The sequence below is a fragment of the Microcebus murinus genome, chromosome 24 (assembly GCF_040939455.1).
Source record: "Microcebus murinus isolate Inina chromosome 24, M.murinus_Inina_mat1.0, whole genome shotgun sequence".
NCBI classification, from domain to species: Eukaryota; Metazoa; Chordata; class Mammalia; order Primates; family Cheirogaleidae; genus Microcebus; species Microcebus murinus.
Window position 1 is genome coordinate 10,275,248 of NC_134127.1, and position 27,296 is coordinate 10,302,543.

General features: G+C 39.4%; 1 protein-coding gene across 2 annotated transcripts; it reads left to right on the forward strand.

Annotated features, from left to right (window-relative positions):
• The first annotated feature begins 153 nt into the window (after positions 1–153).
• Positions 154–26,709, forward strand: PPP2CB (protein phosphatase 2 catalytic subunit beta). Of its 2 annotated transcripts, none has more exons than XM_020282561.2 (7): positions 154–602; positions 16,835–17,044; positions 18,256–18,429; positions 19,857–19,946; positions 20,069–20,230; positions 21,680–21,798; positions 26,010–26,709. In XM_020282561.2, exons 1-7 carry the CDS (start codon positions 501–503, stop codon positions 26,080–26,082), a joined length of 930 nt encoding a protein of 309 aa, XP_020138150.1. In that variant the 5' UTR covers positions 154–500; the 3' UTR covers positions 26,083–26,709. The 2 variants fall into 2 exon arrangements, with proteins under 2 accessions (XP_020138150.1, XP_075853446.1); XM_075997331.1 differs by having other exon boundaries at positions 393–602; positions 21,680–21,704; positions 26,181–26,709.
• Positions 26,710–27,296: the final 587 nt, after the last annotated feature.

Consider the following 27,296-nt stretch of genomic DNA (forward strand, 5'->3'; position numbering starts at 1 on the left):
ACCCTTGGCCCCTCGGGCCGTTTCTCCGCCGAGCCACGCGAGGGCGCTGTGCTGCTCCTCGCGTGCCGCGCCGCGGCGGCGCCGCCTGCTCGCCTCTTCCCGGCGGAAATGCCCGGGCGATGACGGAAGCCCCGAGAGAGGGGAGAGAAAGAGCGAGAGAGAAGAGGGGCGAGAGCCGGGAGAGGCCGGCGGGAGGAAGGCGGCGGGCAGTTAGCGTCCGGCGGGAGCTGTGCGGAGGTTCCGCGCCGCGCTCCGCCCAACCTCCCCGCACCCCTCACCGACTCCGGGGCGGGGCGGGCCGGCCGGGGGTCTCGAGGCCGCGCGCTCGGAGCCGCCCGCCGGGCTAGGGCGGGGCGCGGGGCCAGCGGCCGCGCTCCCCGACTCCCTGCGGTCCGGCCGGCAGCGGCGGCGGCGGAGAGGGGAGCGGCGCCCGGGGCGGGGGCGGGCGGGGGCGGGGAGGGGGGCGGGCGGCGGCGGGGACAGGGAAGGGGACGGCCGCCATGGACGACAAGGCGTTCACCAAGGAGCTGGACCAGTGGGTCGAGCAGCTGAACGAGTGTAAGCAGCTGAACGAGAACCAAGTGCGGACGCTGTGCGAAAAGGTGAGAGCGGAGAGAGAACCCTTGCGGGCTGGGGCGGGCCGCGGCTCCCGTCTCCTCCCCGGCTCTGTCCGCCGGCGCCCGGCGCGGCCCGTCGACGGCCCGCGGGGCTGTGGCCGCGGCCCCGGCGGCCCCCGGCGTGCGGGGCCGAGCCGCTCCGGGACCCGGCGCCGGGCGCCTCCGGCTCCACCCAGACCTCTCCGGCCCGCGGCGGCCGCGCGTTCAGACCACTGGCCGCCGGGGCCGGCGTGGCCGGGCGGAGGAGCGGGGCCCCGAACCCGCGCCCGAAGTTTGGTCCCGGTCGCCTGCAGTCTGCGGGGACTTCGCGGCACTCCAGCTTTGCACGTGTGGACGAGCCCCCGCGGTGCTAGACAGCCCGAAAATTAGTCTAATGCAGTCTTTTTGAAAATGCGCTGAAAATTTAACCCGGGTGACGTTAATATTAATGAACTTGTTAACAAACGTAGACTCTTTCCCAGGTGAATGGGGCCCCTCAGAAGTCGCCGGCTCGGGATGCATCGAGCCTTTGTTGTTAGTGAGGTGGGCGTGATGGCAGACTGTGATTTTTAAAATAGAGGTTGACTTTGGTGGAAACAGATGGTGACCAGGCTTCACGTCGAGTGGCTTTTGGAAGGAAAGTGTTCATTTTCAGAAATGACAGAGCAAGTCTGAAGTTTGGTAACAGTGCCTGATTGAAATGATAAACGGGGTGTGTGTTTTCGTGCAGGATAGCACTTTTCAGAAAGTTATTTTTTAGTATCCTGAAAGCTCTTTTCCAACGAATAATAAAACATGCAGATGACTAATTGTGTAAGTCATTTTTGATTGTGTGATCATAGCTTTCTGAATTCTGTGTCCTTTGTTTTGCTAATTAGTTTGCTCTCATCTTGATTACTTCAAAGTCTAGAGTCTTCCTCATTCATCTTTTATAATGTGGACTAAATAATGTTCATGTATTTTTATGTTAAAAAGTCCCGTTTGATGTCCATGAAGGAGTAACGAGGTTATTTTATGCCATTGTCCATAAAAATTTTCTAATCATAATGTTTGGAAGACACAGTGCCCCAGATGTATGCTGGAAAAGGAAAGATCTTGTCAGTCTTATGACTAGGACACTCTTAGAATTATGTAGCTTACTTAAAGATGGAGGAGTAATAACCAGTGTTGAGTTAAAATAGCATTTTTAACAAGTGTAATGTTGCCTAGGGCCTTTATATATTAAATATCTATTTGTTAACACAGGGGGATTTATTTCTGTAAATAGAACTGCCAAGCAAGTGGTATTTTTCTCTTTCTGAAGCAAACTGTTTACTTACAGCTTCAATCCACATTTGTTTTCCTTGTGATAAGCTATAATTTCATGAGTCTTAAAATTTATGCTTTAAATATCTCTCAAGCTCTAGCATCAAGTGAAATGAGCAGTTTTGAAATTAGCTGAGTCAGTTAACCTCACCATGAGCATTAGATATAGACTTGAAGTTATGGACACAGTGGTAGTTGAATCAGTGTTTCCTTTTGGTTTTCTACTAATTTTTTTTTTTTTTTTTTTTTTTTTTTGAGGCAGTCTCACTTTGTTGCCCAGGCTAGAGTGAGTGCGGTGGCATCAGCCTAGCTCACAGCAACCTCACACTCCAGGGCTCAAGCGATCCTCCTGCCTCAGCCTCCCTAGTAGCTAGGGCTACAGGCACGTGCCACCATGCCTGGCTAATTTTTTCTGTATATATTAGTTGGCCAATTAATTTCTTTCTATTTATAGTAGAGATGGGTCTGGCTTTTCCTCAGGCTGGTTTCAAACTCCTGACCTTGAGCGATCCACCCGCCTCGGCCTCCCAGAGTGCTAGGATTACAGGCATGAGCCACGCGCCTGGCCTTTCTATTAATTTTAAAATGCATTCCTAGAGAAGAATATTGTACCACTACTGTCCTTTGAAATAATCACATTTTAGTTTTATCAATCACTCAAAGAAGCTTTCTGTATTTGTCAGGAGAGATTATTTTTACTTGAGCTCCTAAATAAATTTGACTAACAATTCCTACGTCTTGATTGATAGATTTGTTTATATCTTGCACTTTATCTTACCCATTTTTTCTTAGAATATTTGTACTTATCCACAAAACATGAATCTGTAAATGAAACTCTTTTATCTTTATCCTCTATCTCTGTGATGGAATTTTCAATGCCATGGAGACGTGAGATAGTATTCCTTTTTCTTTCTACTGTTTTGGGCCATGGTTAGTTTTGCAGCCAGCAAACTTTGGCATACCTTTGTGAGAAATGTATTTTTTTACATTCTAAGCTTAGTCCCTAGTTGCATTTTACATCCCTACCCCTATCCTCCTTGTTTGTGACAAGGGTAGGGTTCAGCTTGTCTGGATTTAAATCCTGCTCCACGCTTGCTACTAGTGCCTCTGACTCCTTTTCTGTGCTAAAGGGATAATATTTACCCATCTCCGGGGTTGATTGTATTAAGATACTGCCCATGTAAAGTCCTTACAAGAAATAAGTGCTCAGTGAATGTTAAATGAAGAAAGGCTAAGCTGGGTGTGGTGGCTCACACCTGTAATCCCATCATTTCGGAAAGCTGAGGTGAGAGGGTCACTTGAGGCCAGGAGTTTGAGTCCAGCCTGGGCAACATAATGAGACTTCTTTCCTACAAAAAAATTTAGCCAGGCATGGTAGTCCCAACTACTTAGGAGGCTCAGGCAGGAAAGGCTAAAATTTTTATCTTGTATTAAATATCACCCCATTTTCTTTTGGGAAGAAATGTAAAATAAATAGATGCGTTGATATGACTTCTGAGATTTTATATGTAGTGGCTATAATAGAACCCTGAAAAATAGCAGTACCTGTGATCTGAAGCACAAAGTCAAACGTAATTACATAAATCATCTTTTTTTAAAACTCCTTGTGACGAGATTTTTGCTTGATTTTTTTAAAATAACATGATTTTTTATTCTATTGGAAATATTACTCTATAGAAAGTTCCATTATATGAAGATAATTTTTTCCTTAAAATTAAATTTCTATTTTAATTCAGATTGTCTAAAATCTGAAGGAGTCAGCTGAAATCAAGACCAAAGTAGTACTAGTAAAGGCCTATTTTGAGGTATTGGCAAAAATAAAATGAATCCTAGTGCCAGCGGGTGAATGACTGCAAAAAATAAGCGTATGAATGATACGGTATGTCTGGCTTCTGAGGTTAATTTCTGCCTTGTGAAAAGTTGTTTAAATAAAATAGTAAGGCATGTATTCTGAGAAGACTAGCTCTCAACACTAACTTAAATTAGCAATCTAGCTTTTGAAGCTAATTGTGAATTTGACTCATGTGTGCAGAGAAATTGCCTCTGTGATTCATTCCTGCATCAGCAGTATGCACAGTTATTTTAAGATAATGTGCCTATCCTAGAATGGAAGGGGCTTAATGGAAAAGGAAAAAAAGAGAGAGCGTGCCTAGAGAGCTAGTCTGGTGCTGCTCTGGACACTATGTGACTAGAACTATATTTAACTCTTGTCTGGGAAAGAGTAAAAATTTTAAGCTCTTTGACCTAATTGTATTTCATAACCAAAGAATCTTGTTGATGATGCTTTATGTGGGGAGGCAAATTTAGCCAGTTTGTATCCTGGCAACTCTTTATTGTGATGATTATAAATTGCCTATGGAGAAAAATTTTGAGGCTTGTGTAGAAGTATAAATATGTAAATTTTATATTGAACTGATGGAAATGCTTCTGGGTCCTGGTGTTGTTAGCCTTGAAAGAAGCAGGAATATCTTTAGGATATTTCTTCATTCTTGTTGTGAAATAGCATGCTTAAATTCCTGAAGGCCCGAAACCATCTTAATGAAGATCAGATCATGGTAAAAATGAGTGATTTTTGTGAGTTGAGAAAAATCTTTTAGATTACTCTCTGATAGGTTGCAGCTGGTGGGGGATGGGGGGAGGGTGGAATAGTGGTCTTAAAGCCAAAAAAGCCTAACCCTGACTGGTACTTTCAATTTCCCTTGGTAAGGATTAGTGTCAGCCTTGGTGGTCCATTGATAAAAGCCTGAAATGCAGTGATGTGGAAAATAGCTCCTTTCTTTCTTACTGTAACAAAGAATGACATGATTCCAGTGGACCAAGAGGTTAAGACCCAGTTCTACTGACTGAACAAACAATTGTTTTCTGTGTTTCTCTAAGCCAGCATCTCTTACTGGGCAGGTAAAGAAACTAAACTAGACAGCCATGAACTGTTGCTATTGACTAGAAAGTAGACTTTGTGAATTCATCATTTCTTAACTTTATATATGTGTAAAATCATATGCCTAGATTGAAAAAAATGAAGATACATATATTATGCAATTTCATTGAATGGTATTATTTGTAGCATATACCTTTTGTTCTAATTTAATGATCTTGTAGAAATTTTTCCATCACAGTCTTTTCTTCAGGACAAGTGCTATGAAGGACTTGGTGAATGAAGTCCTTCTTTGGTGAAAGGAAACCAGAATGCCAGAAATTGACAATAAAATTAATGCCCGATTTATTTTCCTAAATTCTAACCATTTTCTGAATTTAGCTTTTTCTAAGAAGAATGGTATTAAAATCACAGACATAATCTAATGTGTATGAGTCTACATTAGATTAAATGGGAATTTTTGTTTGTTTTGAGCTGATTTTCTTCTAAGTTGTCCTTCAAGCAAATGTAGTGAAATGTAAACCTAATCTAGGTTGTTTAATTTGCATGAAGACATCTTTTCTTCCTTCTATTCTCTCTTTATTAATGACCAAATGTTACCTAATACTTCTATACATTACCTTACAAGTCTAAATTTCTTTAATAATCCTATTAACCCTCGGAAGGAGATCTGTACATTGCAGGCTAGTTTGCTTTCTTAGGGAATGGGAGAGCTGAAGCTTAGGCTTGGTTTGCTGTTCTGTCCTTTATAACTTAGTACATGTTATCTATCATTCCTTGTAAACTACCCTTTGAGATACTTTTGTGATGAAAAGAATTTTTAAAAATCCAGAGGTGCAACATGAGATTACTGACTCGTACTATAGTAGCACTGTGGAGTATGACAGCAAAAATGTACAAAAACTCCATTGAAGATCTGTTAAATGAATTTTTAAGAATGTGTGGTGGAAGTGAAATTAAGTGTCCTCACCTATTGATTCTTAAGAGAAACTTTATGTGAACTTTTTAGCATAGAATTGGATTTTTCAGTGTGCAAAATATAGTGTGTAGGCTGTAGTTTAATTTTGTTCTCATTCCCATTTTGTAGAGAGGAAAATAATTATAAAGTTTCGTCTTCCTTCGAAAGTTTTCCACATGATATTTATGTCCTAGATAAGGAGCACTCAGAATCAGTTCAGTACAGTCTTGTCTTGGCTTTGATAGCAAAAGAGGTACTTGTTCCTATGGGAAATGAGGAAGCAAAGAGAGGAGTGGTTGAAGAAATGCTGCTGCTACGTATTTACACCATTAAGTTCAACAAATTTTAGTTGTGCTCTTCTGGGCCAGGCCCTATTCAAGGTGCTGGAGGTTCAGCTGTGACCAGAAGAGGAAACATGATTAACAGATGTAATAGAATGCCAGGCAGTGATTCTTGCTGGGAAGAAAAAGCAGAGGATAGGGGAGAGTGATGGGCTTAAGCTGAGAGGCTCTTTTAACAAGGTAGTCAGAGAAAACCTTTATGATACAATTTCTATTTTGTAATCAAAAAGAATTTTGCAAGAGTTAGAGTTCCCAACACTGTCTTAACCTCTGACACCAACTTGAAGAGTTTAGTCACCTGTGAATTAGAGGAAGTACTCCCCAAGACTGCCCTCACTACTGACAGTAATTGCAAAGGCAGTGGGTTCTCACAGTCATTCTTAGGTTTTATAATTCACAGGAAGGACTCACAGAACTCATTAAAAGCCGTCATACTTGTGCTTGTGGTTTATTACAGGGAAAGAATACAATTCAGAGTCAGCCAAGGGAATAGACACACAGGCTAGAGTCCAGGAGGTGATGAATCTTTGCTTTCCTGTCCTCCAGTGGCAGAACTCTTACCCGGTCACCCAAAGTCCCCATCATAAATCACATTGTTGACTGTCCCCAGGTCAAAGCCTCCAGACAAACACTCTCTTTATCATGCAGGACGTTTGAAGGTCAAAGGCCAGACCTCTCCTTGAATGAGATTAATTCTTCACTACATAGATTTTTATTCCATAACAAATTCTAAATGACAAGAACTTTAATAAAAATAAATGACAAATAATACCAGAATACATGAAGAAAACATGGGCAGATGCATCAGACTTATGGAGTGTGTAAAATATGAGGGGTTTTCCCTAATTGAGTTGATTTTGTTGTTGTTGCTTTAATTTTGTATTGTCTTGATTCTATAAATTCTTTGAAAATTGAAAGCTATTCATTTTTTTTTAGCGTGTTATGGGGGTACAAGTGTTAAGGTTACATATATTGCCCATGCCCCCCTCCCCCAAAAGCTATTCATTTTTTAATGTTTAAAATATTCTTTCCTAGTTTTTTTATTATGTGTGTTTAATTTTTACTATCGAAGTTTTAACATTTTTATGTAGTCAGCTTGTCTCTTTTCCTTAAGCTTTAAAAAAAGTGCATAAGAGTCACTTGGAAAGGAAATTAAAAATTCAGGTTCCTTGACTCCATTCCCGAGATTGATTGACTATGTCTTGGGCATATCCAAGAAGCTACATTTTTAAAGAGTATCACAGGTACTCAGATGTAGACATTCCAGATTACAGTTTGAGAAATGTTATTTCATGACATACAATAAGATTCTGATAAATTTGCCCATGTTTTATTTCATTATTTGGGGCTTTTTTAATGTTAATGTTTCATTGTTAAGAAACTCGTCAAGAGTAGCTTACACAGTGCTTGCCTTCTCATATGATGTATGAGGTGGAGAATGCATCTTTTCTATGCATTGGTGAGTTATCATGCTCTTGACTTGGATCAGCTTCCAGCATTTTCTTTGTGCTTTCAGCGTCATGAAATATCTCTGAGAATTCCATGAACAAGATTTTTGTCAGCATTATTTCCTGTGAGATATCTTCTTGCTTTCATCACAACCACTTTCCTCATTTATGCCAGTGTTACCTTTTTCATTTATTTATGTTACAAAGTTTGTTTGTTTATGTTGCCGATACCTGGCTGCCTATCTAGTTCAGATGCTGTAGTGTCAACATTCCCACAGTCAGCTATTCTGTGTACTTTTGATTTGAATTTCATTTCCAGCGTTGGCGCTTTTCATTTCTTTGCTGTGATGTCATTGTGGGCCAAATCCCTCCTTTGAGTTACCATTTTTGTAAAATGTCACGTGGAGGCCATACAGCTACACATTTTGCTATCTGTATATGGACTTAATGGTGCATGTGCAGTAACCAACACAGACTTTGAAAGATGTGTCATGACTGAGCATTGATCCTGATGCACACCTAGCAGCAAAATTTTTACTTTATGCCATTACTCACAGTTACTCTGGTAACTGAAATTTAGACCATTTTGGTGGAAACCTGGAGTTACTTAATTAACTGTGGTAACTGAAATTCATGCATATGGGAATTGTGCAAAGTGAGAACTGTTTATATTGAAGAGAAATGATTGAGTAGAATTCAAATCCACTAAATAATGATGTAACTCCACTGGGCTGCAACAGTATTTCACATTTGGTTTTGGTTGGGTTTTTTGTCATTTTTTTTTTAACCGAGGTAGTAATTCACCCTACTACAAAAGTCACCTTAAAAAAAACTTGTATAATTGAGTAGTTTTTAGTATATTCAATAGAGTTTTGCAACTGACCACTAATTCCAGAACATTTTCATCACTCCAAAAAGAAGCCCCATACCCATTAGTAGTCAACCCCCATTCTTTCTCCTCCCCCCCCCCCCCAGCTCTGACAACCACTAATCTACTTTCTGTCCCTGTGGATTTGCCTGTTCTGGGTATTTCATAAACATGGAAACATGCAGTGTGTGGTTTTGTGTTTGGCTTCTTCCACTTAGCATATTTCCAATAGTCTTACATATTTTAGCATGTTTCAGTACTTCATTCCTTTTTTTGTTTTTTATTTTTTTGTTGTTGTTTTGTTTTTTTGAGACAGAGTCTCACTCTCTTGCCAGGGCTAGAGTGCCCTGGCGTCATCCTAGCTCACAGCAACCTCAAACTCCTGGGCTCAAGCGATCCTCCTCCCTCAGCCTCCCAAGTAGCTGGGACTACAGGCATGCGCCACCATGCCCAGCTAATTTTTTCTATATATTTTAGTTGGCCAATTAATTTCGTTCTATTTATAGTAGAGATGGGGTCTCGCTCTTGCTCAGGCTGGTTTCGAACTCTTTTTTTTTTTTTCTTTTTTTTTTTTTTTTTTTAATTCATCCATCTGGATAGAATGGTTTCGAACTCTTGACCTTGAGCGATCCTCCTGCCTCGGCCTCCCAAAGTGCTAGGATTACAGGTGTGAGCTACCGTGCCTGGCCCTTCATTCCTTTTTATGACTGAATAAAATTTTATATGGCTATATTGCTGTGGTTGTTTTTATAATTAAGTTATTACTATCTGGATTTTTTTTTTTTTTTTTTTGTAGAGACAGTCTTGTTCTGTTGCCCAGGCTGGAGAACAGTGATGTCATCAGAGCTCACTTCAGCCTCAGACTGGAACTCCTGGGCTCAATCACTACTCTAGCTGTTAGCCTCCTGAGAAGCTGGGACTACAGGCATGCACCACCACACCTGGCTAATTTTTCTTATTTTTTGTAGAGACAGCCTTGCTATGTTGCCCAGGCTAGTCTCAAACTCTTGGCCTCAAGTGATCCTCCTGCCTCGGGGGCCTCCCAAAGCACGGGGATTACAGGTGTGAGCCATTGCACCCAGCCTGGAATTTGTTTTGAAGTTTAAAAAGTTATTATTTTCAGTCTGGGCCTGGTGGCTCATGCCTATAATACTAGCATTTTGGGAGGCCAAGGTGGGAAGGTCACTTGAGGCCAGAAGTTTGAGACCAGCCTGGGCAGTGATATAGCAAGACCCTGTCTCTATGAAAAAAAAAAAAATAGAAAAATCAGCTGGGCGTGGTGGCATGTGCCTGTAGTTCCAGCTACTTGGGAGATTAAGGCGGGAGGGTCATTTGAACCCAAGAATTGAAGGCTGCAGTGAGCCATGATGATGTCATGCTCTTTAGCCCCAGGAACAGAGCGAGACCTGTCTCAAAAAAAAAAAAAAAGTTCCCTTTTTTTTCAATTTGAAGAAGTAGTAATAGAATTTTTAAAAATTTCAGCCATCTCAGAAATGTAGGAAAGAAAGCACACGCTTTCCACCTTTGGCATCCACCTTGCCTATCCACACTGCCCTCCTACCTCAAAGACAACCATTGTTGCATCTCTGTATATAATCTTCTAGGCCTTATTCTTCTCCATACAAAAAACAGGTGGAGGGATATTTGTGATATATTGTATTATTTTTATTAAAGTGGAACCATAGGTATAATCTAAAACTTTTCTTACCTAGCAGTGTATCTTGAAATATGTACATACACATATCTCTTTTTTTTTTTTTTTGAGACAGAGTCTCACTTTGTTGCCCAGGCTAGAGTGAGTGCCGTGGCATCAGCCTAGCTCACAGCAACCTCAATCTCCTGGGCTCGAGCAATCCTCCTGCCTCAGCCTCCCAAGTAGCTGGGACTATAGGCATGAGCCACCATGCCCGGCTAATTTTTTCTATATATATTAGTTGGCCAATTAATTTCTTTCTATTTATAGTAGAGACGGGTCTTGCTCTTGCTCAGGCTGGTTTTGAACTCCTGACCTCGAGCAGTCTGCCCACTTCGGCCTCCCCAGAGTGCTAGGATTACAGGCGTGAGCCAACAGTGTTGCCCAGCCTATCTCATTTTTTAATTTTCACAGAATATATGATTCTTACTTATATTTCCAAAGTTTGGCATTGCTTCCCATACAGGAGTTCAGATCAAAATCCTGAAAGACTCATTCTCAGAAGCCATAATCCTGAATGTTGAAACCCCTGAAGATCAGAACCCCTAGCATCTAAAATCCTGAAAATCGTAGTCACAGGGTAGTTTGCATCATGTTAGGCCAATGATTATGAACTACCTTCATACAAATGCCTATAATCTATCCCGGTAGTACACTTTTTCATATGTCAAATTTTCTTCATTTTTCTTTTCTTAGTTTTTTTTTTTCACTATTTTAAATTGTCAGCATTTTTACAATACACTATACCATGTATTTCATCTTCACATCATTTCTAATACTGAAGGTATAAATTGTGCAGAAACTTTTAGAAAGTTCTAACACATTTTATGCATGTTTTGCAGATGTGACTCCATCAAAGTGCATTATCACAGCATTGACTTTGTAAGCATTGTCTATGTATGTAAAAATGTTGAAACTTCCTCAGTAAATGAAGAGATGTCCTTTTTGTACATCTGCATTTGTCAAAGATAAATTTCTTGAGATCTCAGCTCTTCAGGCGTCTGTGTGTGAAGTGGTGACCCATCGCAGTTTTTGATCGCTCTCGTCAAAAGACTTAGGTTGGCCGGGCGCTGTGGCTCACGCCTGTAATCCTAGCTCTTGGGAGGCCGAGGCGGGCGGATTGCTCAAGGTCAGGAGTTCAAAACCAGCCTGAGCAAGAGCGAGACCCCGTCTCTACTATAAATAGAAAGAAATTAATTGGCCAACTGATATATATATAAAAAAATTAGCCGGGCATAGTGGCGCATGCCTGTAGTCCCAGCTACTCAGGAGGCTGAGGCAGAAGGATCACTCGAGACCAGGAGTTTGAGGTTGCTGTGAGCTAGGCTGACGCCACGGCACTCACTCTAGCCTGGACAACAAAGCGAGACTCTGTCTCAAAAAAAAAAAAAAAAAAAAAAAGACTTAGGTTGTTCATCAGGATATTTCAGATGACTGCAGTTTATATTGAACATACGCTTTCTTTCTTTCTGAGAGCCTGGAATTTTGTTGCATGCTAGGGAAAGGATACTGTATGTGACCAGCCCTCAATTACACATCTTGGACATTGGGTCTTTAACATGCTCCCCTGGTAGAGAGCACTTCAAATGTGTGTGTGACTCCATTGGGAGAGGACTCTTGGAAACTCGAGCCTGGTTTCCTCAGGGCTTTGCCCATGTGCCTTTTCCTTTGCCGATTTTGCTTTGTATCCTTTCATTGTAATAAATCACAGCCATGGGTATGACTATATGCTGAGCTCTGTGGATCTTCCTATTCAATTACTGAACTTGGAGGTGGTCTTGGGGACCCCCAGCATACAAGAGTGTTTCCATTAAAAACTGTAAATATCAAGGCAGGCATAGTGGCAAATGCCTGTAGTCCCAGCTACTTGGGAATCTGAGGAAGAAGGAGGATTGCTTGCTGCCAGGAGTTTGAGAACAATCTGGGCAACATATCAAGGCCCATCTATGAAAGGGTGTGAGAGAGAGAGTGTGTGTGTGTAAATATCAGGTGAACTGTACACTTCTGCCAGTCTAACACATTCTTTCCCTGAATGATAGCCAAAGTGATCTTCTTATAAGTATCTAAATAAAGGGTGTTAGTTATAAATCAAGTGTTTATTAATAAAAAATATTAGGGGATTTGTATAGTGGATATAAAATATTCTGGAGAGATGGGAAGTGACTCACACTAGCCAGACAGAGTACTCTCTTCACTACTTTATAGATAAGAGCTGAGAAGTATTTTTGTAAAGTACACACAGATTTTTTGCATATTATATATCTTTTCTTAATTTTTTTTTTTAGCAGCAGGGTCTTGTTATGTTGCACAGGCTGGCCTCTAATTCCTGGGTTCAAGCAGTCTTCCCACCTCAGCCTTCCCAGTGGCTGGGACTGCAGGCATGTGCCACCACACCCAGCCCTGTATCACTTATCTTAACCCATCTATGTAGTTTTGTAGAACCTGGGCTGGATTAAGATAACCATATACCCTTGAAAGAACGATTGATTTGGATAATGCCATTTTGATGCTTTTTATTGCTGTATTTGAAAGTAAGAGGGTAAATGGTAGTAGTCAGAAATGAAGCAGATTTCCTTTTAGAGTTAAAACTCTCAGCTGAGCATTTTTTTTTTTTTTAATGAACCATATTAGAAGCTGAAATATGGAGTAAACTTGGTTTCTGGTAACGTTATTGTTTCATTTCTCATCTTACATTTCTGAGACATTTTTTAGACCCTGCACAAGATGCTTTATAATCTTTTTTTTTTTTTTTTTTTTTTTTTTTTCTTTAAAAACATTCTCAGACAAGCAGATGCTTTATAATCTCTAAAGTTCCTTCGGTTCTAATTGGAGTTACATCTTGTAATGACTCCACCTTCATTCTGGTCACATCCTAGTGATTGGCTGAGGTAGGGGACAGCATGTGCCTTAGTTGGCTAGTGAGCTATAAAAGGAGTAGCTGAGTGAGACTTCTGCAAAAGCTTTGTCAGATGGACAGACTAGGCTGGCAGGAGCCTTTTGGCTTTGCCCCTTGTGTTTATTGACTAGGATACCACACAGTGCTTAGAGATGCACCACCATTTTGTGCCCATGAAATGGCCCTTCTGTTTAGTAAGGATGGCAAAGAAGATAGGTGGAAAGAGGCTCAAGTGGAAAATTCTACACCTGATCTCATGGAATGGGTTGCAGTCAAAACTTTGTTACATGTACAGAATTATTTAAAATACTGTATAAAATTGCCTTCAGGCTGTATGTCTAAGGGGTATATGAAACAAATAAATTTCGTGTTTAGACTGGGTCCAGTCCCCAAGATAATCTTATTATGCATTTGCAAATATTTCAAAATTAAAAAAAAAAAATCCAGGCCTGTGCAGTGGCTCGCATCTGTAGTCCTAGCACTCTGGCAGGCTGAGGTGGGAGGACTGTTTGAGCTCAGGATTTCAAGACCAGCCTTAACAAGAGGGAGACCCTGTCTCTACTAAAAATAGAAAGAAATTAGCTGGACAACTGAAAAAAAAACATAGAAAAAAAATTAACCGGGCATGGTGGCGCATGCCTATAGTCCCAGGTACTCGGGAGGCTGAGGCAGGAGGATTACGTGAACCTAGGAGTTTGAGGTTGCTGTGAGCTAGGCTGATGTCACAGCACTCGCTCTAGCCCGGGCAACAAAGTAAGACTCTGTCTCAAAAAAAAATCCAAAATTGAAAGCACTTCTGGTCCCAGGCATTTCAGATAGGGAGTACTCACCCCGTACTGTATTTTGCCACACAGCTAAGAATCAGCCCTCAGAGAATTTCAGTTTGGAACAGAATGGCTTTTTCTAGATTATATGTGTGGAAGATAAGACTTCATACTTTCAATATTTATTTTTATTATCATTATTTTTTTTAGAGATGAGGTCTCACTATGTTGCCCAGGCTGGCCTTGAACTCCTAGGCTCAAGTGATCCTTAGGAGCTGGGACTATAGGCGCATACCACCACAACTGGCTAAGAATTCATTATTTGTGAGATACAGGCTCATAGTTACCCAGTCTAAATAAAGAGACTGGAGAGTATAAAGGCCTTAAGTTTACACGATTAGATTAGAACTGTGAAGAAAACCCATGTTTTCTGGAAGACTTTTGTATATACAGTCTCATTCTAACTAATTATATGCAAGGAGAAGAAAATAATGGGCTGTATCTTTCATAACTCTTGGGAAGACTACCAAGGCTAATGTAAGCAGAAAGAGCATTTGTTAGAATATTTGTTATCTTGAAATCAAAAGAAAAACTAGAGAACCAAACTTGGATATTTTGCAGAGATTAAAGGAGGTTACAGTCAAAATCATACCTTAGAAATATTTTAGAACACTGGAGAGAACACCTCTGTTGGAATAGAATTTGCCATTGTCCCTGCTATTTAAAGTCACTTCACAGTAAAAGTCTGGTCTAGGGGCATCCAATTGGCATAAATTAATCTAGGGATTGAGTAACTTTCTTTATGATTGCTACAGTGTATGTACAAACTTTATTGTGGCTTTGTTTCTAAAATCGTGATACAGGTGAGTATCCCTCAACTCAAGAATGTTAGTCTGGTGACAAACATAGAGCAGCAGGGGCGTAGACTGTGGCATATAATGAAACTGAAAATTCATTATTTTAACTGTTATTTATTTAGATTATGAAATCACAGAAGGGATGGAGAATGTCCTTAAAATTCCATTCTCCCCACAAGTCTTTTTTTTCTTTTTTTTTTTTTTTTTTTGAGACAGAGTCTCACTTTGTTGCCCAGGCTAGAGTGTCATGGCATCAGCCTAGCTCCCAGCAACCTCAGACTCCTGGGCTCAAGCGATCTTCCTGTCTCAGCCTCCTGAGTAGCTGGGACTATAGGGATGCGCCACCAAGCCCGGCTCTATATATATAGAGCTCTATATATATTTTTTTTTTCTTTTTTTTTTTAGTTGGCCAATTAATTTCTTTCTATTTTTAGTAGAGGTGAGGTCTCACTCTTGCTCAGGCTGGTTTCAAACTCTGACCTCGAGTGATCCTCCTGCCTTGGCCTCCCAGAGTGCTAGGATTACAGGCATGAACCACCGCGCCCGGCCTCCCCACCAGACTTAGTTGTCATCTGCTGGTTCTACTTTAAGCTTCATCCTGTTTGACTTTTATTGCTGTGTTGTTCTCACTGTCACCAACGTTTGGTTATTTCTTCCTCTTATTTTGTATGTGTATATTAGTCCCAGTTCTTACTTTTTATCTTTCGTGGTTTTCTGTTTCTAATTTATCATAGACCTGGAAACTTGCTAAATAGCGTATTAGAATTTTGTACGTAATAAGTAAGTAGGCCCAGAATAAGGCCTAAGAGACTCTTCTGATGGATTGGGGGGGAGGGATGTACATGTCATTTTACCGTATCTGTTTTGTTACTTCAGAGGCCTTTTTCATTCTTTCTGATTGTGGGGTCTTTTTCCTATTGGACAAAGTTGCTAGATAGATGAGCTGTTTTAATAAACTTGAATTTAGTAAGGACATTTAATTTGCCAATGTTCATACATAAATTCTATACTGCAGGGCTGCTTAGTGGTATAGTCTAACTTACTCTGTAAATATAAAATAATTGGAATAAAGAAGTTGAAGTTGAAGGTTGGCCTGTGAATCGATTTAAGAATGTGTTTGTTCATGCAGAATTTTAATAACTTGTGACTTTCTTCATTATTTGCTTTTTTTTTTTTTTTTAAGAGACAATGTCTCTCTCTGTCACCCAGGCTGGAGGAGTACAGTGGCATCATCATAACTCGCTGCAGTCTTGATCTTCTGGGCTCAAACAGTTCTCCTGCCTCGGTCTCCCGAGTAACCAGAGCTACAGGCACCACCACCACACTTAGCTACTCGGCTCATTTTTTATTTTTTGGTTTTTATTTTAAAGAAATAGGGTCTTAATATGTTGCTGGTCTTAAACAGTGACCTTTTTAAACTTGGAAATATTATTTTTAAGACACAGCGTTAGATAAAATTCCTGTACCATACAGTTTGCTCATTTAGAATGTACAGTTCAGTGAGTACATTCACATACGTGTGCATCCATCACAATTTTAGAATATTTTCTTTACCCCCAAGAGTAACCTCGAACCCCCCAGTCTCTCCAGTCCTCCCCCAAACTCTAAGCAACCACTAATCTTATACTTTGTGCCTCTGACGATTTGCCTATTCTGGACATTTCGTGTAAATGGAATTGTATATTATGTGACCATTTGTGACTGGCTTCTTAGCATAATGTTTTCAAAATTGTAGCATGAATCAGTACTTCATTTCTTTATTGCTGAATAATATTCCATTGTATGCATATGCTATATTTTATCCATTCATCAGTTGGTGAACATTTGGCTGGTTTCCACTTTTTGGCTATCACGAATAATGCCCCCATGAACATGTATAAACAAATTTTCATTTCTCTTAAGTATATTCTTAGAAGTGTAATTGCTGGCTCATATGGTAAGTCTGTGTTTAACTTTCTCAGGAGCTGGCAGGCTGTTTTCCACAGCAGCTGTACCATTTTATGTTCCCATCAGTAGTGTGTGAGGGTTCCAATTTCTCCACATCCTTGCAAACACTTGTTATTATCTGTCTTTTTTAGTGTAGCCATTCTAGTAAAGTGGTATCTCATTGTGGGTTTTCTTATGCGTTTATGAGGCACACAAGTATTTTTTCTTCAGATTTTCTTTCAGATAAGTGATACTTTTAAATTTGTGATAGAATCATTTTTTAATTATTGATTTCATTTTCTAACAGGCTAAAGAAATCTTAACAAAAGAATCAAATGTGCAAGAGGTCCGCTGTCCTGTCACTGTCTGTGGAGATGTACACGGTCAATTTCATGATCTTATGGAACTCTTTAGAATCGGTGGAAAATCTCCAGATACAAACTATTTATTCATGGGCGACTACGTAGACAGAGGTTATTATTCAGTGGAGACTGTGACTCTTCTTGTAGCATTAAAGGTATGATTAATGAAATTCAGTTTTCTCTTTTTCAAGCTTTAAGCCGGGCTCAAGGCAAAAATGTCAGTATTGCATATCATCTGTTCTGTTTTGTGGTCCATTCAGTTTATAGCCCCTTAAAATAGTAGTTGGTTTTACATCTTAAAAAAGAGAGATGAAAATGATGCATTGACTTTTCCTGCCTACTTCTGGTAAATGTATCATTCTCTTGGGTGGTCCATAGTTGAAGTCTTGGGATCATATTTGACTTAGTCCTCTTTCGTTCATATGGGGTCATAAATAAGTTTTTCTTTTTGCTTTTTTTTTTTTTTTTTTTTTTTTTTTTGAAATCGGATCTCACTTTGTCGCCCAGACCAGACTAGAGTGCAGTGGCATCATCGGAGTTCACTGCAACCTTAAACTTTGGGGCTCAAGCAATCTTCCTGCTTCAGCCTCCAAAAAAACTGGGACTACCTTCATATATCCAGTTCATTCTTGACTAAAATGTCATTATGTGGTACATGACTGTACTTGTGTGGGCCTGGCACCTAACTTTATAGCACTGAACTAAATGTTGGTTGCTTAGTAAATATGTATGAATTGAAATATGTATTTGCAGCATTTATGCTTACTTTACAGAATCTGATTCTTTTTCATATTTCTTATCAGATACAGTCCTAACTTTAGTATGCTTATATTTTTCTTTTAGCTTAGAAAGGAGACTATTAATATATTTGAACTCTTGCCCAGATTTGGCAAGGGCCTTTTTTTTGTTTTTATTGGCAAATCCAGTCTTCCTGTGGGAAATAAAAGTTGAGAAGGGGAAAAGTTAGTCTGTAAAGGAGTTTGTTTCAAACCTCTAATCCTACTGCATTCAGCAGTAAGAAGTTATATGTTTTGTAAAGATTTAGAAGACCAGTAATAATTTGATGATGAAGATAATAGAAACAAAGAATCAGATACAAATTTTTTAGAGTATTATCAGTATCAGTTAAAGGTTCTAAAGAGGATGATGTATATATATAAAATGAAGGATGACTAAAAAATATTTCAAATGTTAATCTGTAAAACCTGATTACGAATGAGGGAGTTTTTTACTCTGAAAAAGAATTAACATTGCATTTACTAGTGGCCAGAAGAGCCATTATAGAAGTGGGTCAGAGATTAATGTGCTTAACACGACGCTAGTAACAATGTGTTTATACCCTGGGTTTCCTTTTCTTTTCTTCCAGGTGCGTTATCCAGAACGAATTACAATATTGAGAGGAAATCACGAAAGCCGACAAATTACCCAAGTGTATGGCTTTTATGATGAATGTCTACGCAAGTATGGGAATGCCAATGTTTGGAAATATTTTACAGATCTGTTTGATTATCTTCCACTTACAGCTTTAGTAGATGGACAGGTGTGTATATGTGTGCTTATGTCTTGCTGGCAGAGGGAGGTGGTAAAGGAAAAGATTTACTATTGGTATATTAGAGTCTAGATTTATGTGGCATGTATTTGTGTATCTCCTTGGCTTTTTCAGCCTTTTTCTTTTATACTTAAGATTGCAGAGCAGGGAATTAGATAAGTTTCATGAACTTTTATTTAAATAAATAAATAAAGCATAACTGTAAATACAAAGGAGCTTATACATCACAATAACAGGTACAGCTTTATTCCAATAAATTTGAAAAGGTGGATGAACTTCATTATAGCAAAGTGCTAACTATTAAAATTCTTTTGTAGAAATTAGTTTAATATAAATAGAATACCACACTTAGAAGAAAGTCGAAAAGTAACCAGGTCTAAATAGTTTTATAGGCGAATTCTACCGGACCTTTAAGGAACTTACAATTTCTATGTTCTAGAACTTGGGAAAAGATGGAGAGCTTCAAAACTCACACTGTACCCCCAGAATAACCCAATACCAAACCAGATGTGGCAAGCACAGAAAAATAAAATCAGACCAAAATCATTTGGGGAAAAAATCCTGTATCTGTGTATGATTTAAAACTGTTATTTAGAAATAAAGTATTGTAACATTAATTGGATAAAGAAACACTAACTGTACTTATCAGCAAAACATTAGAAACCTTGTTTTCAAAATCAGGAGAAAAATGCTTACTAAAACTTGTGGTATTCTTTGATTTAGAATCCCCATAAAATGGACCTAAAAATAGCGACTTGGCAAAAAACAAAACAAAAAATACTTGCCTTACTCAATTTTGTTTTAGAAGTCCCAGCCAATGCACTGAGCAATAAAAAGAATTAAATATTTTTATAAATGGCATGGTTATGTACTCTAAATCTGAGAAAACTAAAAATTATAACCAACAATACGAATCAGTGGGTGTTTACTGTTAGAGAAACAAATTTTATACATCAGCAATAAAGTGCACACATGTAGTCCCATCTACTCCAGAGGTTGAAGTGGGAGAATCACTTGGGCCCCACGAGTTTCAGGTTGTGATATACTATGATCAGCACCTAGGAATAGCCACTACACTCCAGCCTGGGCAGTATAGTAAGACCCCATCTCTAAAAAAAAAAAAAATAGCAACAAAGAAAAAAAAATGTAGTGCTAGGTCATAAGGATGGGGATCCCATTCACTAGAGAAAGGAGAGAAACACTATATAAAATACCTAGGATTACGAAGGAAAAAATAGAAGAAGCAGATCTGAGCGTTAGCATTTTCTCTGACGATGTGATCCTTTTGTTTTCCAGTGAATATTATTAAACTTTACTTTGAAAAGAAAAGCTATTAGGACTGACGTTTATGACCATCATTTAGTTTTCATTAACTTTTAGCAGTTAGTAAAACATACATTTTCTTTTTAAATTCATAGATATTCTGCCTCCATGGTGGCCTCTCTCCATCCATAGACACACTGGATCATATAAGAGCCCTGGATCGTTTACAAGAAGTTCCGCATGAGGTAAACTTGAGTTAAAAAAAAAAAACAAAAAACACGAGATATTACCACATTATGAGTAAGACAAAAATTAGTGAAATGTGACTGGTGATAATTTTTAACATGTACTTAATTTTCTTGTCCAGGGCCCAATGTGTGATCTGTTGTGGTCAGATCCAGATGATCGTGGTGGATGGGGTATCTCACCACGTGGTGCTGGCTACACATTTGGACAGGACATTTCTGAAACATTTAACCATGCCAACGGTCTCACACTGGTTTCTCGTGCTCACCAGCTTGTAATGGAGGTATGTGCTTTTCTTGCACGGTGACCTTTATTTCAGATTAGTATCAAGTAGGGAAAGGAATCCCTTTTCCTCCCCACCAAACATTTACTTTCTTCCAAGCCATTTGAATAAACAGTTACACATGCTCCCTTACCCCCGAATTTCCGTGTATATTTTATAAAATTAAGGACATTCTCTTATATAACCACAGTGTAGTTATCCTAGTCAGGAAATTTGCATTAATATAATACTGTTACTTAATTGAAACACTTCATTCAAATGCTAGTTACTTCACTAATGTCTTTTATAGCAAAATTTGATTTTGTGTACACTGTACAAAATCTAATGCAGGATCAGCTTGAATTCACTCTTCGATATGGAAATAATTCCTCAGATTTTCTTTGTTTTCCATGATCTTGACATTTTAGTAAAGTATAAGCATTTTATTTTGTAGCAATGTATCCCTCAGTTGAGGTTTGACTGATGTTTCCCTGCGATTATGGACTTGGGACATGCATTTTGGGCAGGCAGGCCGTGCAGTGATGTTGTATCCTCCTGAGTGCGCCACATCAAGGGATTGGGAAATCTGTCTCAGTGCTACTAGCGTTAACTTTGATCACTTAGTGAAGGTGGTGTCTGCCAGATTTCTCCATCGTAATGTTATTTTTTTGTAACTACTAAGGGAACATAAATAGAAGATAATTTCTCCAGACCAGTAGGGAGTAGCTTCAAAATATTACAGAAAACCTCACCAGCCAAGTGGAGGCAAGGAGAGGAGTGGGAGTATGATAAATAAAAGAATACCAATTCATACTATAAAAATAAATCTATAGCAAGAATCACAAGAAATAAATATGGACTAAAATTTGTATTTGCCTGAAAGACTGAAGCTCTCAGGTAAATAATCAAAATTCAACTATTATTTTGGACATATCTAAAACATAATGATACCACAAATTAGAGGTAAGGGATGGGAAATGGTATTTTGGTATATCAAGGAGATAATTATCCAAAATACAGGTAACGTGAATCAGAATAGGCTCTAAGATAAAAGGTATCATTAGAAATACAAAGAGGTCATTACTGAAGAAAACTGGCCCAATTCTCTAGGAAGAAAGTTTTCTAAATTTGTATTTCCCTAGTAATAGCTTCAAAATATTAATATATAAAGCAAAAACTGGCACAATTTATAAGAGAAAATTGAGAAATTTATTATTACTATGGGAGAAATTTTAATATACGTCCTAGCCAAGATCTCAAGCATAAAGTAAGGAAAACAGCAGCACAGTTACTGAGCTCCATGTAACGGAACCCTGTACAAACTTAAAGACACTTTATAAGATAGTATAGATGACTACATTTCCACAGTGAATACCTGTAATTTTGTAATTTGGGGGTTTAGTTTTTCTTACCTATATCAAGATTATAATTTTATAATGAAATGTTGAATTTTTTTTTTTAATTCTGCAGGGATACAATTGGTGTCATGATCGGAATGTGGTTACCATTTTCAGTGCACCCAATTACTGTTATCGTTGTGGGAACCAGGCTGCTATCATGGAATTAGATGACACTTTAAAGTATTCCTTGTAAGTAATCTTAAATTTTTGTATTATTACTTTTATTTATTTATTTATTTATTTTTGAGACAGAGTCTTGCTCTGTTGCCTGGGGTAGAATGCCATGGCGTCAGCCTAGCTCACAGCAACCTCAAACTCCTGGGCTCAAGCCATTCTCCTGCCTCAGCCTCCTGAGTAGCTGGGACTACAAGCATGTGCCACCATGTCGGGCTGATTTCTATTTTTAAGTAGACACGAGGCCTCACTCTTGCTCAGGCTAGTTTCGAACTCCTTACCTTGCGCAGTCCGCCTGCCTTGGCCTCCCTGAGTGCTAGGATTACAGGCGTGAGGCACCGCGCCTGGCCATGAAATTTTAGTTACATATAATCGCTTTCAGAAGGAAAAAAATTAAATGTAGATATTAAAAAATAGAGGTAGATTTCTGCTTCTGGAATGGTGGAATAAGACAAATCTTCTCCCTAACAAAACAACTATTAACTGGAGAGAATTATTTTTAAAAACATTTTTTCTGTTTTTAGAAGTTGTGCTAAGGTCATCCAACAAATGGTGAAGCACTCAAGAAAATCTATTATAAGTAATAATAGGTGTCGTCTGTGGCATTTAAGCTATAACTTGCTCCCTCCTCTCCTCCTCCTCGGGCCCTCTTGCACAAGCTGCTCCAGGTGCTTTACTCTGGGTGGGTTTGGTCAAAAAGATGGAGCCTTCCCAGCCCTTCCCCAGCTCCCAGATATCAGGCGCACATATCTCTCCTCCCCTAGTCCTGGGTGATGGAAGCTCTTTCCCTGGTGGACGCAGTCAAGCAGGCTGAGGCCCCCTTCACTGTCCCTCTCCTAGGGTAGAAGCTCAGCTCCAGCACGAGTGGCAGGCGGACACCGCTGGGTGTATGCCCGAGTGCTCTTTCCCCACTGCCTGCTCAGAACACAGGGTGTCACTGAGCCCGCAGCAGTACCACAGAAGTTCTGCTTAGGGAGAGGCAGGTCACAGAGAAGTTCCTCAGCTGTTGCCTCAGGTGATTTACCTTACTTAGAACAGAAGGTGAAGAATTCCAAGCCTGAGTACTTTATCAAAAACAGTGGATATCACGCTGGGAGGCCCGAGGTGGGCAGATCGCTTGAGCTCAGGACTTTGAGACCAGCCTGAGCAAGGGCAAGAACCCGTCTCTGCCAAAAATAGAAAGAAATTAATTGGCCTACTGGAAATATATAGAAAAAATTAGCTGGGTATGGTGGCTCATGCCTGTAGTCCCAGCTACTCAGGAGGCTGAGGCAGGAGGATCGCCTGAGCCCAGGAGTTTGAGGTTGCTGTGAGCTAGGCTGATGCCATGGCACTCTAGCCCAGGCAACAGAGTGAGACTCGGTCTCCAAACAAAAAACAGTGGATATCACAGTGGAGACTAATTAAGAGGACTCTGATAACTCCCATGATACTAGCAGCAACAAGCAAAAGAGCAGAGCAACAAGGAGTTTCACAGATAACACCAGGGAAAGAAATAGCCAAGAAAAGTGCTCCTGCGGCCACAGTCAACACTGGGAGACAAGAAGGCTGTGCACATATACTCGCTGTACCCCACTCAGGAGCAATCAGGAGGATGTGGATATTCCTAATAACATTCCCAAGCCATGCCTAGACTCTACCAAGTTGAATAGGGTCCTTGCAGATGTAATTATTTAAGATGAAATCATTGGATTAGAGGGTGCCCTAATCCAGTCTGGCTGGTGTTTTTATGAGAGGAAAAGAAATGTAAAGAAACAGGAGAAAACACTACAAGAAGACAGACTGGAGTGCTGCATCTACGAGCCAAGGATTGTCAAAGCCACCAGGAGCTAGAGAGGCAAGGAAGGATTTTTCTCTAGAGCCTCAGAGGGAGGATGGCCCTGCCAACACCTTGATTTCTGCCTTCTAGCCCCCGGAACTCAGAGAATAAATTCGTGCTGTATGAGCCGTCCAATTTGCGGTAACTTGTCACAGCAGCTCTAGGAAACTGAGTAGATTCATCAAGAAAGGGTATAGCCCTGTAACCTTTCTGGTCTGAGACTAGGCTTAAACACAAGCTCTGATCAAACACTGAACAGTAAATTACTGTGACCCAGGAACAACTCCTAACAAGTCACGCTTAAGAATAAAATCACACTCATCTCTGACAATCTGGAAGACTGTGTGCGTGCCCATTGCACCTTCTCAGGACTGATTGAAGAAGGAAAATCCAAGCCATGGTCCCTAGCCGAATTGTAAGCCAAAATGTAAAGTCCTTCAACTTCGATAGCGACCTCCAAGCCACTTGACATTTCCAGTGGTCATTAGAGTGAGCTTTAAAATCTAACTGGCTGAGGGGCTTAAGTACAACCTTCTATCAGTAAGTGGCTTATGTCCACCCAGAAGTGATCTCTCAGTAACCAGGCTGAAAGATTAAAACAAGTAAAAAAAAAAAATAAAAATCTGAGCGTAGCCACAGAGACTGCAGTAGACTTCACAGAGTTAGTTCAGCCAAGTTACTAAACAAAATAATAAACTACGAAGCAAACGAGCAATCCCGAAGGAGATCAATATCCAAAGTTGACAGTATATTATCTATAATTTTCAGTTTTCCAACAGCAAATTCTAAGACATAGGAAGGAACAAAAAAGTATGACCTATACACAAGGGGGAAAGTAGGCAATAGAAGAAATTATTTCTGTTGGATAGAACTAGGCAGAAGATCAAGGAAATAGACTTGAGAAACACTGTAACTGTATACCTAACATCCATAAAACAATACCCAACAGTAGCATAATACACATTCTTTCTTCTCAAATGAACATGGAACAGAGACAGTTTCCTAGACTTTAAAACAAGCCTCAGTAAATTTCAGAAGATTGAAATCATACAAAATATGTTCTCCAAACTCAACAGAATAAAACCAGAAGTCAGTAACGGAAGGAAAACTGGAAAATATGTAGAAATTAACACACACTTAAATAACCAGTGGGTCGAAGAAGAAAACATGAGGGAAATGAGAAAATACTTTGAGATGAATGAAAACAAAAACACAGTGTACCAAAACTTACAGGATACAGTGAAAGCACTGTGTAGAGTGCAAACATGAAATATAGAGGAGAAAAACAATACAGAAAAACCAGTGAAAATAAATGTTGGTTCTTTGAAAGAGCAACAAAATTGAAAAACATTAACTGGACTTGCCAAAAATAAATAAATAAAGATTCACATTGCCAGAATCACTTGAGATCTTACTGAAATAAAAAGATCATAAAGGAATACAATAAATATATGGCAGCAAATTAAATAACTAATAAACTGGACTAATTCCTAGAAAGATGAAAACTATTGAAACTAACTCAAGAAGAAATACAGGATCTGAACAAACTTCTAGCAAGTGAGGAAATTGAATTAATAATTTTAAAACTTCCCACAAAGAAAAGCCCAGGCCTAGTTGGCTTCACTAGTGAATTCCACGAAACATATAAAAAGGAATTAACACCAGTCCTTCACAAACACTTCCAAAGAACACAAGAGGGGCAATCACTTCCCAGCTCATTCTGTGATACCTATATTATTACCCTGATACCAAAACTAGACAAGGGTAAGAAAACATAGACCAATACCCTTTATGAATGTAGATACAAAAATCTTCAACAAAATATGTACCAGCAAATGAATCCAACATATAAAAAGGATTATACACCATGACCAAGTAGGATTTGTCCCAGGTATGCAAAGTTGGTTCAACACATGAAAATCAACATAATAATATTAAAAATAGGCAGAAACAGCACTTGACAAATCCCAGCAGCTTTTCAGAATAAAACATTCAACAAATCAGTCATAGGGGGAACTTCCTCAGTATAATAAAAGGCATCTATAAAAAATCCACACCTAGCATCATACTTGGCAAAAGTCTGAATGCTTTCCACCTAAAATCAGGAACAAGAGCAGTATGTCCATTCTTACCACTTCCCTTCAACGGATAATAGTATTGAAAATATTTTATGCCAGGCACCAGACCAAACATTTTGTCTGCTTAAATTTTCACCGTAGCTCTGTGGAGTGGAGTATGGGTGGGAACGCCTGCAGAGACGTGCCCAGGGTCATTCCAGCCATAAGTGGCAAAGTACTGGTGGGAAACCAGGACTCCTGTTCTTATTACAATGTCTTGTTCTTTATTAATTTGTTTGCTTGCGAAGTCAAACCCTTTAACTCTTTGGTTGCTTTTTTGCCATTTGTAGCCTTCAGTTCGACCCAGCACCTCGGCGTGGAGAGCCTCACGTTACACGGCGCACCCCAGACTACTTCCTGTAAATTCCTCCTGGGGGACCCCACCTTTGTATGTGGGAAGTATACCTGGCTTTTTAAAATACATATATTTAAAAACAAACAAAAAAAAGCAACAGTAATCTATGTGTTTCTGTAACAAACTGGGATCTGTCTTGGCATTAAACCACATCATGGACCAAAATGTGCCATATGAATGATGAGCATTGAGCACAATTCGAGACTGAAATTGAGTACACTATGTTCTAGGTCGGTCAGTCTAACAGTTTGCCTGCTGTATTTGTAGTAACCATTTTCCTCTGGACTGTTCAAGCAAAAAAAAGGTAACTAACTGCTTCATCTCCTTTTGCACTTGGAAATTTTAGTTATAGCGTTTAACTAGCATGGATTAATAGAGTTGGAGTTTTATTTTTAAGAACAATTCACAAGCTAACTTTCACTAATCCATTACTGTTTATTTTATTGAAATGTATAATTAACTGAAGAAAAGATTTTTTTCGGGGAGTATGTTGTCATAACATTCAAAGAGATTTCCCTTCATGTAAACTAAATGACTGTTTTATGTTGATCTGGATATTTCTGTATATATGTCATGACAGTGCTTGCATCCTATTTGGTGTACTAAGCAAATAAACTTTCCATTTCAAACAAAAACGCTGATTTACTGTGGTGTGCTTTAAAGGAAAGCTTCACTAACTTGATATCAAATTTCTTGACCTAATAAACAGCTATATTGAAACTTAAATGTAATGATCTATGTATATGGCTTATTTTCAGAAGAAAAATGTCTTTTAAGAAGAAAATGAGATAGTAGAAATAAATAAGTATAAATATCTCAAAATTGGTGGGGCACGGTGGCTCACGCCTGTGATCCCAGCACTTTGGGAGGCTGAGAAGGGACAGTCACTGGAGGCCAAGAGTTTGAGACCAACCTAGGCAAGACCCCATCTCTACAAAAAAAAAGTTAGCTAAGCATGATGGCACTTCAGCTACTTGGGAGGCTGTGGCAGGAGGATTGCTGGAGCCTAGGAGTTTGAGAGTACAGTGAGGTATGCCAGCCTCACCAACAGAGCAACTTGCCTCTCAAAAAGAAAAAAACCCAAATCACAGTGTATTATAGACTGAATGCTCTAGTTTAAGTTCAAGGAGTCAGATTTTCCTTTAATCTAGCGGTCTACTAATTATAAAACACTGAAAGCAAAGTGACTTGGTTGAATTGGTGATTAAAAGATGGAAAAAAT